At 45.4% G+C, this 18,113-nt stretch overlaps 1 protein-coding gene across 1 annotated transcript; it reads left to right on the forward strand.

The window, feature by feature from the left end:
- The first annotated feature begins 1,315 nt into the window (after nt 1-1,315).
- LOC127774811 (LRR receptor-like serine/threonine-protein kinase GSO1) lies at nt 1,316-5,615 on the forward strand. Its single transcript, XM_052301104.1, has 2 exons — nt 1,316-1,413; nt 1,736-5,615. The coding sequence occupies exon 2, from the start codon at nt 2,434-2,436 to the stop codon at nt 5,464-5,466; it is 3,033 nt and encodes a 1,010-aa protein (XP_052157064.1). The 5' UTR covers nt 1,316-1,413; nt 1,736-2,433; the 3' UTR covers nt 5,467-5,615.
- The last annotated feature ends 12,498 nt before the right edge of the window (nt 5,616-18,113 follow it).

The following is an 18,113-nucleotide window of genomic DNA, read 5'->3' on the forward strand; positions in this document are numbered from 1 at the left end:
CGTGCTTTTGGGGGTTTCATAATTTTAAGTGTCTTATTTTATCGTGCCTTTTAGATTGCTTCTTTTAATTAAAAAGATAGTCTCTTAAGTCTCCAAACTCCCTGCCTTGTTTCTATTAATTAAAATCGGTTATACTCCTGTTCTTAATATGTGCCAGTTTAAAATGCGTATAGTCAACCCTTAAATAGTTTAGATGCAAATGTATACAAATAGTTTTTGGATTTGTCAGATGAAAATGACATGTAGTTCCAATATGAAAAATACACACCATTATGTTTTTAATAGTTATTATGAAGTATGAACATATAATAAAAAAAGTAATAATCAAATACGGAGTATGTGTTGGAGAATGTATCAATATCCGAGACAATAAGTAGAAGGAACATAGGAACATCTGTTTACATCTTGATAAAGATCATGCACACTAACCTTTTCTTTCTCATGATTCAAATATACCAACTAATGCTACGCATGCCCAGACTCTAGTTAATGTAGTTATATTAATATTTCTTTAGTTGAGTTTACGAGGGTAAGGTCCATGCATGTCGAAGTAGCCAGTGATGTACAGTTGATTAGCAGGATGGACACGTCCTTTGTCCAAGAATGTTTGTCCTGGCGTCCGTGACTTTCGCTTAAATATACCATCTCGTTTTTCAACATCTTATATTGAAGTGATACTCTTTCTAATACTAAATAAATTAACCAGTTCATTTAAGATGAGCAAGAAGGAAAGGGGCGCTTTATTCTACACCCACATTTGTCCTTTGACTCATGTCCCATCCGGATCTCAAATCCTGTGGTTAGGCAGGTTAGAAGCGTACAAGCAAGTAGCACAGTATTAGGCAGGCTTAAGTCAAACCCAGATCAATCAGGACCCAGTACTAAAATTGTTTGAATGTCAAAGAAAGTCAATTGTAGACCAATGATGCAACCATTGCACCAACAGCACATCACTGTCCTCATGTTACCGAAACGACGGGTAGTTGTGTAGGCTTTGAGTCACAACCAATCATCTGCTGGCCTTTCGACTAATATTTACTCAAATTTCAATCATGCGTTGCTAACTAGTGTGGTTTTACAGCTAAATGAGTAGATAATCTAGTTGGAAAAGGAGTTCTTTAGTTACAAATTCTGGGTACCACAATGTGGTCTGAACTCTGAAAATCTGAACCAGAAAGTAGTGTGTCGTTGTGCATCATGAGGATTTAGAAGCCAGTAGGCAATAGTAGATAACCGGATAGCCATATTGATGTCTCTATCTGGTTGGATGTTTCCTAAACGTGGGAATCTCTGCTATGTGCAGTTCAACTGAAGGAAACAAAGAAAAGTGCGAGCTGGTGCGTCCCATGCATGCTGCTGCTGCAGTTCTGCCTGTGATGGGGGCCTGGATATGCAACTATCGTGGTAGTTACTGTGAGTTCTGTTCTGTTTTTTTTTTCTCCGCTCCCTTCGCCTTTGTTTCGTGTGGTTTATTGATGCAATTCTGTTCCTGTCATTGTCACTCCCCTGCAAAAGTCACTTTCCCTCTACCTGATAATTGAAAACAATGCCACTATGTGTGTCTCGCTGGCTTGGTGATTAGTTAGTTCTTTTCTGTAGTTCTGCTAATGTGGTCTATTCAGATACAAATACCATATATCTATATACGAATTTACCTTCTGTTATGTGATCATAATCGTATTACTGTATGCTCTCTTGGTTGATTGCACATTCAATTTTCTGAATTTTCTTGTAGTGAGACTGTCTGCCACTGCCAGTACTTCCCATGGTGGATCGGTGCCAAATTAGGCTGCCAAGGAGAAAATTTCATGCCGTGTACTTGTTTGCAGGGTCAGCAAAAATATTGACTTCGGAATCGATGAACAGGGTAAGCACGAATCTTATTAGTTTTCTGTCACTAAACCTGAGTTAGAAAACTATTAAGCCAAGGAATCAGGATGGAAGCGTCATGCTATTGTCCTCATGCCACCAAATCATGGGGAGTGGTTGAACTGTTTACGCACGTACACTCTGTAAAGTGGCAGTGTATCTTACTGATTCCCGGTGCCCTTTTCATCCTTGTCACCTGTTGCCATGCAGAAGCTGAGCTAACAAGTCAAAGCAACAAGATTAGCCTTTAAAATACCTCATACTTAGCCCTGCATTATACAAGTCTAGGCTGATTATTGTAAACCCCATGTCTGCAAGAGATAGTGTACAGTGCTATACCTTCTCCTTTGGCTTTGTGTTGCATTTTCAGTACCAAGAATCCATCACATTACCCTGAGTGATATGCACAGAGCAGGTAGTGTTTGACAACTTTGTTTCTGCTTTTTGCAGCTTAGGCTCCTACTTTGTGCACATGATGAGCCTCCAAACCTCAGCTATGGAGTTCATAGTTTCATACTCACCTTGTCATCTCCAGAGTTCCAGCATCCTGTAAGTTCAATTCATATGCATCAGAGAAACACTACTTCAGTTTCTCAGTTGATGGTATCATTGGTCTTAGCAATGGCTGGCAAGCTGATCAGCTCCTCCATTGTTCTTGCTCTTCTTCTACCTCTGTTCTGTGGCATCCTGCTTGCACCATCATGTGAAGCAGCCACAGTAGACACAACATCTGCCACTCTCCTGCAAGTGAAGTCAGGTTTCACTGACCCTAATGGCGTCCTCTCCGGCTGGTCGCCGGAGGCCGACGTGTGCTCATGGCACGGCGTGACGTGCCTTACAGGGGAGGGCATTGTCACCGGCCTCAACCTGTCGGGGTACGGCCTGTCCGGCACGATATCGCCGGCGATAGCGGGCCTTGTATCCGTCGAGTCCATTGATCTGTCGTCAAATTCCCTCACTGGCGCAATCCCGCCGGAGCTCGGGACGATGCAGAGCCTGAAGACGCTGCTGCTTCACTCCAACCTCCTCACCGGCGCCATCCCACCGGAGCTCGGCGGCCTCAAGAACCTGAAGGTACTCAGGATCGGCAACAACCCGCTGCGCGGCGAGATACCGCCGGAGCTCGGCGACTGCTCGGAGCTGGAGACGATCGGCATGGCCTACTGCCAGCTGATCGGCGCCATCCCCCACCAGATTGGCAACCTGAAGCAGCTTCAGCAGCTGGCCCTGGACAACAACACCCTCACCAGCGGCCTCCCGGAGCAGCTCGCCGGCTGCGCAAACCTGCGTGTCCTCTCGGTGGCTGACAACAAGCTGGATGGCGTCATACCTTCCTCCATTGGCGGCCTGAGCTCTCTCCAGTCTCTGAACCTTGCAAACAACCAGTTCTCCGGCGTGATTCCGCCGGAGATCGGTAACCTCTCCGGTTTGACATACCTGAACTTACTCGGCAACCGCCTCATCGGCGGCATCCCGGAAGAACTGAACCGGCTGAGCCAGCTGCAGGTTGTCGACTTGTCCAAGAACAATCTGTCCGGAGAGATCAGTGCCATCTCTGCATCACAACTGAAGAATCTGAAGTACCTTGTGCTGTCTGAAAATCTCCTGGAGGGAACCATCCCTGAAGGCCTCTGCAATGGCGATGGCAATGGCAACTCGAGCTTGGAGAACCTGTTCCTCGCCGGCAACAACCTCGGAGGCAGCATTGATGCCCTGCTGAGCTGCACCTCGCTGAAGTCCATCGACGTGTCGAACAACAGCCTCACCGGCGAGATACCGCCGGCGATCGACCGGCTGCCGGGCCTCGTCAACCTTGCGCTGCACAACAACAGCTTCGCCGGCGTCCTGCCGCCGCAGATTGGTAACTTGAGTAACCTGGAGGTGCTGTCTCTGTACCACAATGGCCTCACCGGCGGCATCCCGCCGGAGATCGGCCGGCTGCAGAGGCTGAAGCTGCTTTTCCTCTACGAGAACGAGATGACCGGAGCCATCCCGGATGAGATGACCAACTGCTCGAGCTTGGAGGAGGTCGACTTCTTCGGCAACCACTTCCATGGCCCGATCCCGGCGAGCATCGGCAACCTCAAGAACCTTGCCGTGCTCCAGCTCCGGCAGAATGATCTTTCCGGCCCGATTCCGGCGAGCCTCGGCGAATGCAGGAGTCTGCAGGCGCTGGCGCTGGCGGACAACCGGCTCTCCGGCGAGCTGCCGGAGTCGTTCGGCCGCCTCGCCGAGCTCAGCGTCGTCACCCTGTACAACAACTCGCTGGAGGGCGCCTTGCCGGAGTCGATGTTCGAGCTCAAGAACCTGACGGTGATCAACTTCTCCCACAACCGGTTCACCGGCGCCGTCGTGCCGCTCCTCGGCTCCAGCTCCCTCTCCGTGCTGGCCCTCACCAACAACAGCTTCTCCGGCGTCATCCCGGCGGCGGTCGCGCGGTCGATGGGCATGGTCCGGCTACAGCTCGCCGGCAACCGCTTCGCCGGCGCGATCCCGGCCGAGCTGGGTGACCTGACCGAGCTCAAGATACTTGACCTCTCGAACAACAACTTCTCCGGCGACATCCCGCCGGAGCTCTCCAACTGCTCGCGGCTCACCCATCTGAACCTTGACGGGAACAGCCTCACCGGCGCCGTACCGCCATGGCTCGGAGGCCTCCGGTCGCTCGGCGAGCTGGACCTCTCGTCGAACGCGCTCACCGGGGGCATTCCGGTGGAGCTCGGCGGCTGCTCCGGCCTGCTCAAGCTGTCTCTGAGCGGCAACCGTCTCTCCGGGAGCATTCCGCCGGAGATCGGGAAGCTGACATCACTCAACGTTCTGAACCTGCAGAAGAACGGCTTCACCGGCGTCATTCCGCCGGAGCTCCGGCGATGCAACAAGCTGTACGAGCTGCGGCTGTCGGAGAACTCGCTGGAGGGGCCGATCCCGGCGGAGCTCGGGCAGCTGCCGGAGCTGCAGGTGATACTGGACCTGAGCCGGAACAAGCTCTCCGGCGAGATCCCGGCGTCGCTCGGAGACCTCGTCAAGCTGGAGAGGCTCAACCTCTCCTCCAACCAGCTCCATGGCCGGATACCTCCCTCGCTGCTGCAGCTCACGAGCCTCCACCTTCTCAACCTGTCCGACAACCTCCTCTCCGGCGGCATCCCGGGCGCGCTCTCCGCGTTCCCGGCCGCGTCCTTCGCCGGCAACGGCGAGCTCTGCGGCGCGCCGCTGCCGTCGTGCGGGGCGCCGCGGCGGCTGCCGGGCGCGGAGGTGTCGGCCATCGTGGCGGCCATCGCCGTCGTGTCGGCCGCGGTGTGCGTCGCGCTGCTGTACATAATGCTCAGGATGTGGAGCAACTGGAGGGCCGTCGCCTCCGTGTCGAGCTCCGACGGCGAGGAGACGGCGTCCTCGGTGGCGGCGGCGGCGGCGGCGCACGGCAAGTGGTGCGCCGGCGACGGCAAGTACTGGAAGGTCGGGTCGGTGTCGGTGGCGTCGTCCGCCGCCGAAGAGAAGTACAGCTCGGCGTCGTCGGAGACGACCAGCGTGCTGCACGGGAAGCCGGCGGAAGCGGCCGGTGGCGGCGCCGGCGCGGTGAAGCCGGCGAGCAAGTGCTGAACACGACGACGACCCACCATGGATCGCCTCAAGCTCATCTTCTTCCTGTTAATTGTTGTTTCTTTACCTTGCCTTGTTCTTGTCATGTGTTGTTGATCAGCGAAGCAAAATTAGCCGGGAAGAACAGCTTTGGTTTTGTCTGATGGTTTCGTTTGCTCTGTTCTATGACGATCCATGATGATGGCCCATTGGTATTTTGGGTCTAAGTTTAGCAGCCCAACGTGTTCGTCTTAGGGTCGGCCCAGTAAACAAATCTTCCAACATGCACAAATTAACTCAATTTTTTTTTACATAACGGAAATAACATTCGCTCTTTGCATTAAAAGAAGCTAGAGACGCTTATTACAAATATATTCACTAAACATTGAATTAGGTAGAGACCAATTATGATGAGACAATGAGAGAAGTACTTTTTTCCAGTTTAAAATATAAAATATCAAACTTTGATAATTGATTTATTTGTTAATTAACACTTCTAAATACAAATCCAACGGATAAAACTTACAATATCAACCTTTTCAAGTATATGCATGATACTTCGATCCAAGAGGCGGAGACATACATAGTGCATCTAGGGCTTGAGAGCTAGGTTTGTCTTCTTAACTAGATGAATACCCCGCCGTGTTGATGTGGAAAATTAAATTGTATAATATGTACAAATAAAATGTAATTTGATTATCAAACTAAAACAATTTGATACTATTTTGAGCCTAAAAATAATTGAGATTGCATGTTTTATGAGAAAGGAAAGAAGAGATAATTTAGACCATAGATCTTTCATCCAAAGGCTAGAAATAGTTGGGGTGATGTGGCTTAATGAGAGAAGAGAGAAATAACATTAACTAGACTTAGTGGGATGAACTATATAAATATATAGGATTCACATTAGATACTACTAAAAAATTGTGAAAATTTTGAGATACAATGTGTATAAGCAAGTTCAGTCCTAGTGTTGGAGATTTTCCAGTCCATCCTCGCTAGCCTGACTCTAGGGATGTGTGGAGACCGGATCTAATTAACGGGGGGCAGGGGCTCAGGGCTGTGGTGCTAGAGAAGAGGAGGAGATGGCGGTGATGCTAATTCGGAGAGCAAGGGGTAGACATTAGATGGAGCCCAAAGAGGAGTCACTTTATCCATTGCTCCCAAGATTGAGGCGACCAGATCTACCTCTATTACTGTCGTTGCTACTGTCTTCTCACCATTCTCACCATTAGATGGTCGGGGTTGCACTGCCTTTTCTTTCTCCTTCGTGGGGAGAGGAGAGGGCAATGACCTTCTTCCTTTTCGTGGGGGCCATGAGGGTGAGCTAGAGAGAGCGAGAGATAGAGATGTCAAGGGAGAGTGAGCGGTTGAGGAATATCACACATGTTATTTGTGATGATTCTAAAAAAATAGATCCATCAGAGATGAAAGCTTATGTATGCTGAGATCGTATTTGTAAACCATTATAGATGAGAGCACTCATCTATAAAGCTTCATACTATATCACCTGTCATAGATATAAGGCTATGTATGATGCATGGGTGGTGGTTATATGAAATAGTCTTCATATATGTAACATGTCATCTTTATAACCATATCTTAGAGGGACTAGTTCTCGATCCTTTGTAGATGAGGTTGTCTTAAATGGATCACATGTTGCCCTGTTAGAGATGTCCCTACGTTTGGTATAGATATTTCTACAGTAGTGTCATGCATGATTTACTTTTTTTTATTGATATTTTCAGTCCCGTCAGTTCACTGATTATAAGCACAAGTGAAGCAGCATATTTACAAATAAAAAATAATTTATAAATAAAACTTTTATATATGTATTCTTAATGATCTAAAAGCAAAGGCTGAAAAATAAACTACGATAAAAAAAAACCTAAAATCAACTCTAAATTCAAAGTTAAAAATTCAAAAAAAAAATTTTTGAACGACTCGCACGAGACGGTGCGAAGTTCTATTGATAGAGTAGGAAAAAATTACAAGATTACAACCCTGGAGGATTGTAACCAGGAAAAAGAAAAAAATACCACCACCCACACACCGACAGCGCCAACACACAACACAGGAGAGGGCTAGCACCGAACCGGCCGCCGCTAAGCGTGACCGACCGCCGCTAGACCACAAAGGAACACAGACGAGATCACCCCCCTAGAGGATGCCAAAACGACGTCTTCAAGAAGAGAAACGACGGAAAAAACCGCCGCCGCCGTCCGTCGGGGCTCAAAGGAGCCGAGACTGGGCTTTCGCCCGGCAACTGCCCTTGAGGGGTGAGACAGCACGACAATGCCCTCAGGAGGGGGAATGAACCATCATTGTCGGCCCGACCAAGGCCAGGCTGGGTTTTCACCCGCCGCTCACCACCTGCGAATCCATAGCTGACGCACCGATGCTCCACCACCCCTCTAACTCTGCCGACATGTGGGACCCTTGCACCGGCATCCCCCGCCGGCTAGACTTCGTGCGTCGCAGACTGCACCACACCCACCGGCAGCTCCTCCTCACACCGGGGTCGCCTCCTCCACCGCCAGCCGCGCCTCTCGCGCCAAGCCGGCCTCCTCCACCGGACGCGCCTTTCGCGCCAATCCGACCTCCCTCCATCGGCCGCGCCTCTCGCGCCAAGCCGGCCTCCATCTCCGCCGCCCGTGCCTCTCGCGCCGAGCCGGCCTCCGCTGCCATCGACCGCGCCACTCTGCGCCAAGCCGGTCTCCGACCCCTCCTCCAAACAATGCCGCGCCGCCAGATATAGCCGTCTGCCACGCCCTCAGCTAGCCGTCCGAGGCCGCCATGCTTCCGGTGACCGCGGTCACTGCTACCGTAGCCGCTGTTGTCGAACGAACCACCGTGCCTCCTCCCACCGTGCCACAGCAGCCGCTACTGCCGTCTTTCAGCCGCTGATGCCACCGCTGCGACGAGCTCCAAGGCATCTGCCCGCACCGTCAACCACCGCCGCTGCCACCACGAGTGTTGTCGCTGCTGCCTCAGGCCACCGTCGCGGCTGCCACTGGCACCGCCGCCGTCGTCCAACACCAGCCGCGCAGCCAGTCGCCGCCGTCCGCAATGTCGGCGCGCCGGCCTCTCTGCAGCGGACAGCCCGCGTCGTGCAACTGCCGTCGTCGTCTTCCTCCGCGCCAGGCGCCAGCATCCGCGCCGCTCGGCCTCCGCACCGCGCCCGGCGTCCTCCTCCGCGCCCGGCCGCGCCGCCCATGCCCTCGCGGCCGCGCACGCCTGCGTCTGGCCAGATCCGGCGGCAGGGCACCGGATCCACCTGCGGAGGAGCCGGATCCGGTCGCGGCACCGCCGGATCCGCCCTCGCCGCGCCGCCTTCGCCCCCGTCTACCGCGCTCCGCGCCGCCGTCCTCGCGCTGAGGTGCCGCTTTGCCGGGGGAAGGCCTCGTCGCCGCCCTCCCGGCTAGCCGCTCGGACTCCGGCGGCGCGCTCCGGCGGTGGCGAGGAGAGGGAGAGGAAGGGAAGGGGCGGCGGCGGGAGGTAGGGTTCGCCCCCGTGCCGCCCGTGCGAGAGAGCGACGCGGGATTAAAAAATTAAACAGGCCCCTGTTGAGTGGATAAAAAAAATTTAAATTTTAACTGATAAGTATAAGTATAAACGGCCATTTATTTCATGGGAGTACCTTTCTTACAACCATGTACTGCGTAATCCTACATTTACACGCAGGTCCATCAATCCATATCAGAATTCATCTCCAAAATCCAAATGGCAGGGAGGGCCATGCCAGCAGCTGCGATGGCACGATGCAAGTCTTGGTTGCCATCGATCGTGGCCGGTGCATGCTGCTGCCGCCTCGTCCACCTGAAATCCGTCCCCGACCAGATGCTGCCGCCGCCAGAATGCCAGGTCATCACATCAGCCAGTACTACACATGCTGACATGCAGATGCTGCGATGTGCACTACTCCTGTATATATACGCTCGATCTCTCCATCGATCGTCTTCATCACGGCGAGATTAAAAGTAATGGCCGGAGATAGTTCATGGATTATACTCCATCCGTAAAAAAACACACTCAATACTAATTACTGCCTCCATAATTTAATTTAATGTATGACGCTGTTGACTTTTTTTCAACGTTTGACCATTCGTCTTATCCAAAAATTTATGTAATTATCATTTATTTTCATATAAATATTTTCATATTTGCACAAAAATTTTAAATAAAACAAATGGTCAAACGTTGGTCGAAAAGTCAACGGCGTCATACATTAAAATACGGAGGGAGTATTAATTTAGACATGTATTTGATACATAAGTTAGGAGTAGATTTTCTTTTTCTTTTCCTTTTACGGAGTGTGTACGTAATTTGCCATCAGCACCCAACTTATTAACACCCTGTAAGCGGGGAACTATTTCAATTCGGGTTAAAAACTATTTAAATATTCAAATAGCTACAAAAATTTCTGAAAAGAATTCAACGACATTCATATAGCAAATACACATCCCTCTATAAAATCTTAAATATAAACTTAACTCACATATCAAGAAATAAAAAAAATACAACGTATAAACAACGCGAGTGCTATTCACTATCTTTTTCCCTTCTCAAATAAGTTTAAACTTAATTTTTGGTAGGTTGATGAATATCAATATACTCATTTTATTTTAAAAAATTCACAACCATTTACTTTAAATTTAATTTTAAAAAGTGTATGAGAGAACATCCCAGTGTGCGACCTTCAACACTCGGTCATTAAAAATGCACCGACAATATCACAACTTATAAAGAAGCAGATATAATTTAGTCTGACATATTTAAAATTTGCACCAACGAATAATTTATCTTGTTTTAAGAGTATGAATGTTAAATACATGTCACATGGTAACGTCGGTGTATTTTCTTTGACGAATAACACTAGGTGACACATCATTACTATTAATGTACATTTGTAAAAAAAAAAACTACAGCCTAAAATACAACAATCAGAAAAAAAAGGAAAAAAAAAACAACACACTACGTGCCAACAACACTTGTGCACACACCCCGCTGAGGAAGAAACTTAACACCATGTCGGATGCGGCTATGTGTGACTGGATGTTGCCGCCAGGTTTACAATGGAGCCACGAGGCCCACGAACACACCACCTATCGCCAACACTTCCAAATTACTGATCACAATGCACGCCCGGATAACACCACAGTGAAGGGTTGTAGAGGGAGAGGACAACAGAGAAGAAAGATCCACTCGTGCTTTGTATGGACCCACTGGCCACCGCCATAATAACATCCCAAGCGTCATCGCAGTCCAAATTGTCTAAAGGTCACAATACTGTCACCTATTCATGGACATGGTTTTCACCTGGAAAGTTCCATCAGGAGGTGGAAGATGCGACAATGCTCCCAAGGGGGGGGGGGGGGGGGGCATGGCGCCCGATCTCTACACTATTGCATGCCTAGGCTTGCCGTCGGTCTAGACTTTCGTGTGGAACCTACCTTCCCCTTCTTGCCACAACCCCACCATCCTCAACCACCTCTAACTAACCATTGCTAGACCACGCAGCCATCACCACCACCAATTGGCTCCCTCACGGCCACCCACAGCCTCACGTTACAGCTGCATGCCTACCGCTGTCGGCACGCCCTCATGCAAAAGGTGTCGGCCTGACTACTCACAATCATCTCTGCTGCCAGCATGCCGTGCCTCTGGCCACCACCGAGCTGCCCCAGCACAAGCTCGAGCCATCTCCTTCACCACCACCATGTGCTTCCAATGTAGATATCGCCCACGGTACGGTAGATTTGCTCTTAGCGGCGCGAGATCCGTCGTTGCCACGGTCGACCACTACCTCCACCACCATGACCGTCATTGCCAGATCCGTCTACGCAAGTCGCCACATTATCGTTGCCTTAGGACAGCGTGCCGACCATCTTCGTCGGTAAGCATCACTCCCTGTTGCCACTGGCCGCTCCGCAATCCCCTCGCGGTAGTTACCCATCGTGTCCACGGCCGCAACCACATGACACACTAGACCTGGATCCGATAGTCCTTGTCGTTGCTACCACACTCTCTACCCCGCCGCGCTATATTGTCCCTCCTCCCACTAGCTGCTGGCCACAACATGTTAGATCTATGGAAGGGGTGGATCCGAAGCAGAACCATCGTCTCCCTAGTCACCTCCATTGACATATATAGTGCCTCTAAGGAGAAAAGAGCCCCGCCGAAACTATTCTTGCAGTTGCCCAACTTACCAGCAGGCTTCTTCAACGGCGGCGAGGGGAGAAGGGAGAGGGCGAGGTGGTTGCGTTGGCCTGGGAGTCCGTTCGGTTCACCGCTGAGACGACACGGACGGGGCGTGTTTATAGTTGGCCATATGGGCCGCCCGGCACGGCCCAGGCCCGGTCGTGCCTGGGCCAAGATTTGTCGGCCCGACACGGCTCGACCTACACGCCGGGCCGTGCCATGCCGGCCCACGTGCTCCACTTGTGGCCCAGGCATGGTCCAATAAGGGTCGGGCCGTGCCGGGCTGGCCCGAAGGCACGGGTAGACCATCGTGCTTTCTTTAAAATAAGTCTATTTCCCTTCTCTTCTCTTTGGGTTGTGACATATATATATATATATATATATATATATATATATATATATATATATATATATATATATATATATATATATATATAGTTAAAATAAGTCTATTTTACGTCCCCACTCTTTGGGCGTGCCATATAATATGTCTATTTGTCATCCCTATTCTTTGTGCCCTGTCTTACATATGGTTGAAATAAGTCTATTTCACCTCCATGAAGTTCGTGCCGTGCCAGGCTGGTCCACCGTGCCGAGGCATAGGCCCTGGCACGGCCCAACAGCCGGGCCGTCAGGCCTTGGGCCTTATGGTCAACTATAGGCGTGTTGAACTGTTTTCTGTCGGTGCATTTAATTTACTTATCAGTTATCAATACATGTTGACCACTAAGAGAGATCACTGCGGAGACTAGTTGCCAAATCTCACTGCGAAAATGCATACATGTACTACTACTCATAGAATCTACCAGTACTCTGGCTTTGCTGGTTGATTGATTCATCATTCATTACAAATCGCAAGTGTGCTCAACCGTACGACCGGAGTACGTCCGTACGTCGTCGTCTTCGTCACCGGTCGCCGCAGCAGCTGTAGCTATAGCTAGCGATCGACCTAAGCTAGTGTTGCTGTCGTCGCTTTCCAATGATGAGTTCTTTTTTTCCCGGCCCCGGCAGAAGGTCGTTAGTTTTCAGTGAACGCATCGAGTGGATTCACCGCGTAATTTCGACGACACAATCATATTCGCCAGGGTTTCAGGATCGAATCGATCGATCTATCCGTCTCAATTCTCAGGTGAAGTAATAGTAATACCTTTTCTAAAACTAGGAAGGCCCGCGCAGATACGCGGACATCTTATTTATTGTTTTATGAAAATGTTGATTAAAAAGGTCACATCTCACTATTTGTACACCCTAAAATAAACTTTAGACATTAATATATTTAAATGATAAGGATGTCTTCTAAATTAAAGAAAATCACTTTGTTCTAGTTAGATGTAAACTTCTCTATTGTCACTATAATTTATTATCACTGCTTAAATATCTATTAATAGATGAAACTTTATATGTACTAATAAAATAAGATTAATATATCATTAATACACTAAGGGACTGTTCGAAATATATCCAAAATAAACCAAACCAAAATTTGGCAAGTGGCAATATTACTAAAATTTTGGTAGGATTTCTTATGTATTTACCAAAGTTTGGCAACAAACTAAATATAGGTATTTTTTTGGCGACTTTGCCAAAAAAAAATAGTATGGTTGAAAATGACATCAATCTGAACTGCCCCTAAAATATCTACTACACCTAAATGTTCTTGTATCACTTATTTCCAAAGTCATATAAAAACATTTAAAAATATCTCTTGTACCAATTAATAGGATAACATGTTAAAATTAAACATAAATGCCCCTGTAACGTGTGAAGCTGATCTTAGTCGGCAAGACTTTTTTTCTCTGTGCCTTGAAACATGGGTCCTACATCGATATAGTCGTGCCCTTGCATACCAGTCTGGAGCACAATTTAATGTCTGATTCATTATCACACCCTCATGGAGTATTGCATCACTAAGTAGTAAGTTGCGCACTATTGGCAACGACGGTGGCCTCCAATGGGGTTGTCTCAACTCAGCTATGTATACCCCTGCTATATAACAGCATAACAAACTCTGTTACTCATGCTTGATGCTTTTCAAGGAAGGACAAAGACAAATATAAGATGGAGTTGATCAAAATAGTTTTTTTCTAAAAAAAGAATTTTTATGATATAGATAGAATACTCTCTTTTTTAATCATTCAGCAGAATAAAAAAATTATAGCTAAAGAGACATACCACCAGGATAATCTCCAGAGCACTATATTATTATCTTATATTTTCAACAAATATCTATAGTGTAGCACTTGGTTTATTTTCAACACCTATTTTTGATAATCATATGAGACAGCTTTAAGATGTACTGTATTTATTATTCAAACATATGTATAATAAGTTAATAACTAATTCGTGAGAGTATACTTAAGTCACGTCGGTGGCGTGTATGATATACATGTATCAATTATACTTGATATGTTGAAATTCCTCACTTATAAGAAAATATATGATGAGTAATTTACTGCACGTATTACTTGATTGTTTATTTATTGTCAAATTATTTGGCCAGGAAAATAAAATATACATATATAACCATAAATCTCATCATGATGGACTAAAGGGTTATATTATAGCAAGATCATTGTCTGAAATATTTTTATAATATTTTTCACATCTATGTACCATATATGTTGCTCACTTCTCAAATACCAATCACATAGTTTTGAAAAATTCCAAAAACACTTTGAGATTGAACCAATTAAAACTAAATCATATCTACTTGAAAAAATATACAACTAATTTTTTTTATTTTTATTTGTTTTACAAATGCAAATTTAGATTAGCATCTTATATTTTTCAAGTGATATTTAACACCCTAAAATATGATGCGAAATTATTTAAAAAAGTTATCATAACATTAATTACTATTTGTCGGTTCTCTGTGATGTATTTAGTAGGACCATAATATAACTTTTATAACACATCAATAGTTGATTTAGATAAATGAATAGAACGGGATCACAAATTAGTTATATAATGTTAAAATTATTTTAAAATACGAACGTTTAAAGACCATCGATTTGATATTTTATATTAATCTAGTTTATCTACTCATATTTGTATATTTGTTATGGCAGAAAATTATATTTTAGAGACAGTTGATTTTTTTTCCGAGGGTGCTATATATAGATTTTTCTTAATGTTTTTATAGTACGTATGTTTTATTTTCTTTTGGCGAACCGTACATACGCAAACTTATCTGTTTTTCCGTAGTATGTACTGTACTTACTTTTGCTCTTTTTTTTTTCAGCCAACTGTTACATCTATATATTTCCTCTCGCGCGCATATATATATATATATATATATATATATATATATATATATATATATATATATATATATATATATATATATATATATATATATATATATATATATATATATATATATATGACACATTGACCAGACCCACCGACTGCCCATCACCACACTCCCCTATCGACTCCACCTACTTTGATTCACGAGTTAAATTTTTACTACTACATAGCCCACCATATATATTCACGTTTAGTCAGTTAAATTTTAACTACATGTGATTCAGCACCTATGATAAACGTTACTTAGCATATTGAGTTATTTATTAACTAAAGGAAACTTTTTTTCTCATGCCTTTTAATTTTTCTTGTTATTATTATTTTTCTTCTGTTTCATTATGTTTTTGTAAATTTTAAAGGTCTATGATTTTTTTTACGAATAAAATGTTCTTTTTTTACTCACATTGAACAAGTCAGTTAATTTTTAACTATGTGTAGTAATTTTTTTACTCCCCTATAAGCGCCAACCGATGAGCCCATGACACATCCTGCTCGTCCTCTCATCAGTAATTATTTTACTGTAGTATCTATCTCTATTTATATTAGCTGCGGAATCATAGGAAGACACACCATCTCCTATTCTCTCATTCCAGATCCTAATATTTCGGATCGGCAATGTCACCGATGAGAGGAGCGGCATCGGCGAGGTCGACACGGAGAACTCCGATGAGCAAGCGTGAGGAGCAGCCTAGAGAAGAGTTCATCGTAGGCATCTGGTGGAGAAGGCGATTGGAGGCAGGATCCGGTCTCATCGGCGGGCACATCCATCTCCGCCTGTCATGGCCGGTTGAACAGGGGGGATGGTGATGTCGTTCCCCTGCAACCTTACACCATAGAAATGTTTCTCCTGTGCGGTTTGCTCTGCAACCTTCCACTATATGGTGATGTGGTTCCTCCCGTGCGCGGTTTGCTCGTCAGGGCGATGGCGTGGAGGTGGAGATCCGAGTGGTGGCGAGGAGATCCATCGGTGAGGGTCGGCAGCATCCATCGCAACCCAGCATTTTCTAGCTTTTCTATTTATTTTCTCCCTTTTTTTTGATCTACGCGATGGTCTCCATGCAGCCACGGCGACGGGTAATTGGCATCAGCGAGACGAGATGCCCGACAATGGTGCCCTACATCCAGCGGTAACCTTGACGACGGCATGCACGACCAAGCAGCGGAAGCAGCATCTACGAGGAGGCCGATTCACAGCGGCGTGAGCAAACTGTCATCCATGTCGATGCTGACAACGAGATGGTCGGCGATGAGGCTCCACCGTACAAGGAGGTCAGGCGTGAGGAAGGACTGCATCCACTGGGATCTACACTGTGACTGACGACCTGCAGCTCGATACGGTGGCATGGTGGCCACCTTGAGTATGGCGGCAACCGATTCCGTCGTTGACGCAACAGCATGCTCATCTACGCCTTCGTGTTGCCCGATTGGATAGAGTCATTGCATGCATCCGGATCTTCGTCTTCCTTGTGTTGGTTTATTGTGTCATGTATATCCTTCTCCTTTTCTTCTTTTTGCTGGTCACAGTCAGATGATTCTGCTCTCGCTGTGTGTAATTTTCTACTAACTAAAACTTTCACATATGTATAATCTCTCACTAAGATTTCACATATGCATCTACGTCAACCGTATAATCTTGTTTTTATTGTTTGTTGTGTATTTTCTACCGGTACAGCGACTAATACGATGTGACTATATGTCTATAGCACAATAGTATTATTTCACATATTTTCTGTGATTAAGAAATGCAACGAAAATTCAAGAGTAATAAACATCAGTTAATTTCCATCGACGTAATCATCAGCAAGTATCATTCTTAGGTTAACATTTCACTCATCACACGCGACCGGTGCAACAAAATTTTTATTCATCAAATACATCTGGTAAAACCATAATCAAATTACCTTCAAGCTAAACGTTAACTTGTCATCCTAAGTTAAATTTTTACTCATCAAAGAAATCTTGTCAAACATTCATCAAATTGCCCTGAAGTAAAACGCAACTCTTGCTTCTAAGTTAAAATTTTACTACTTAAAGCGTCATCTCAAACCACCATCAAACTGCATTCAAGTTAAATGTTAACTCATCCCAACGTTATTCTGATCCGATCATACGAGTCACGCATTAGTACAATTCAAGTAACCGTTCGAGTGAGCAATTGGAGTTATTATTTAACTCCGATTTAACTTTTTAATCAAGCCTAATGATGAGGATTAGTTTGAGGGTGTAGGGGTGCCGTGATTTTTGAGTGGGATTTTCTCGCTGTGTGTCGCGCCACGTTGTTCCATGGCGCCTAGCGCCTGTGTGGCGTCATGTAGCGTGACCGTATACACACACACATATATATATATATATATATATATATATATATATATATATATATATACGAAGAAAATCTATACACGCTGTTGATTTCCGCAAATTAATAGACTGTTATTTTAGATTAAATATATATATATATGTGCGTATATATATATATATATATATATACATATATATATATGTATATATATATATATGTGTGTATGTAACTATATATATGTATATATGGTTAGATTAAATATATATATATATATATATATATATATATATATATATATATATATAATCTAACCATATATACATATATATAGTTACATACACACACATATATATATATATACATATATATATATGTATGTATATACATATATATATATATGTATATACATATATATATATATACGCACATATATATATATATTTAATCTAAAATAACAGTCTATTAATTTGCGGAAATCAACAGCGTGTATAGATTTTCTTCCATATATAGTACGTACTGTACATACTTTTGGCCATATAGGAGGAAGGAATTATATTCTAAAATAATGTGAAAATCAACCGTGTGTATATATGGATTTAATCTAATAATTTAAAATAACGGGTCCATCAATATAAATGAAAATCAACGGTGAGATTAGACAGTGCTACGTGGCAGCTTAGGAGCGCTTGTAGGAGTCCCACGTGGCGGCTTGAGAGCGTTTGTAGGAAGTTTAATGGACTTTTAGTATATAATAGATAGATAGATAGATTGATAGATAGAAGATAGATAGATAGATAATACATGCCTACTTGCAGGGATGGACAGTCGCATGTACGAGGTATGTGATTAAGGATCCCAAAAT

Source organism: Oryza glaberrima, chromosome 5, assembly GCF_000147395.1.
Source record: "Oryza glaberrima chromosome 5, OglaRS2, whole genome shotgun sequence".
In the NCBI taxonomy this organism is placed as follows: Eukaryota; Viridiplantae; Streptophyta; class Magnoliopsida; order Poales; family Poaceae; genus Oryza; species Oryza glaberrima.

Excerpts from the sequence above, each read along its gene's own strand:
- LOC127774811 (XM_052301104.1), top strand. The coding sequence starts at position 2,434 with ATGCATCAGAGAAACACTACTTCAGTTTCTCAGTTGATGGTATCATTG.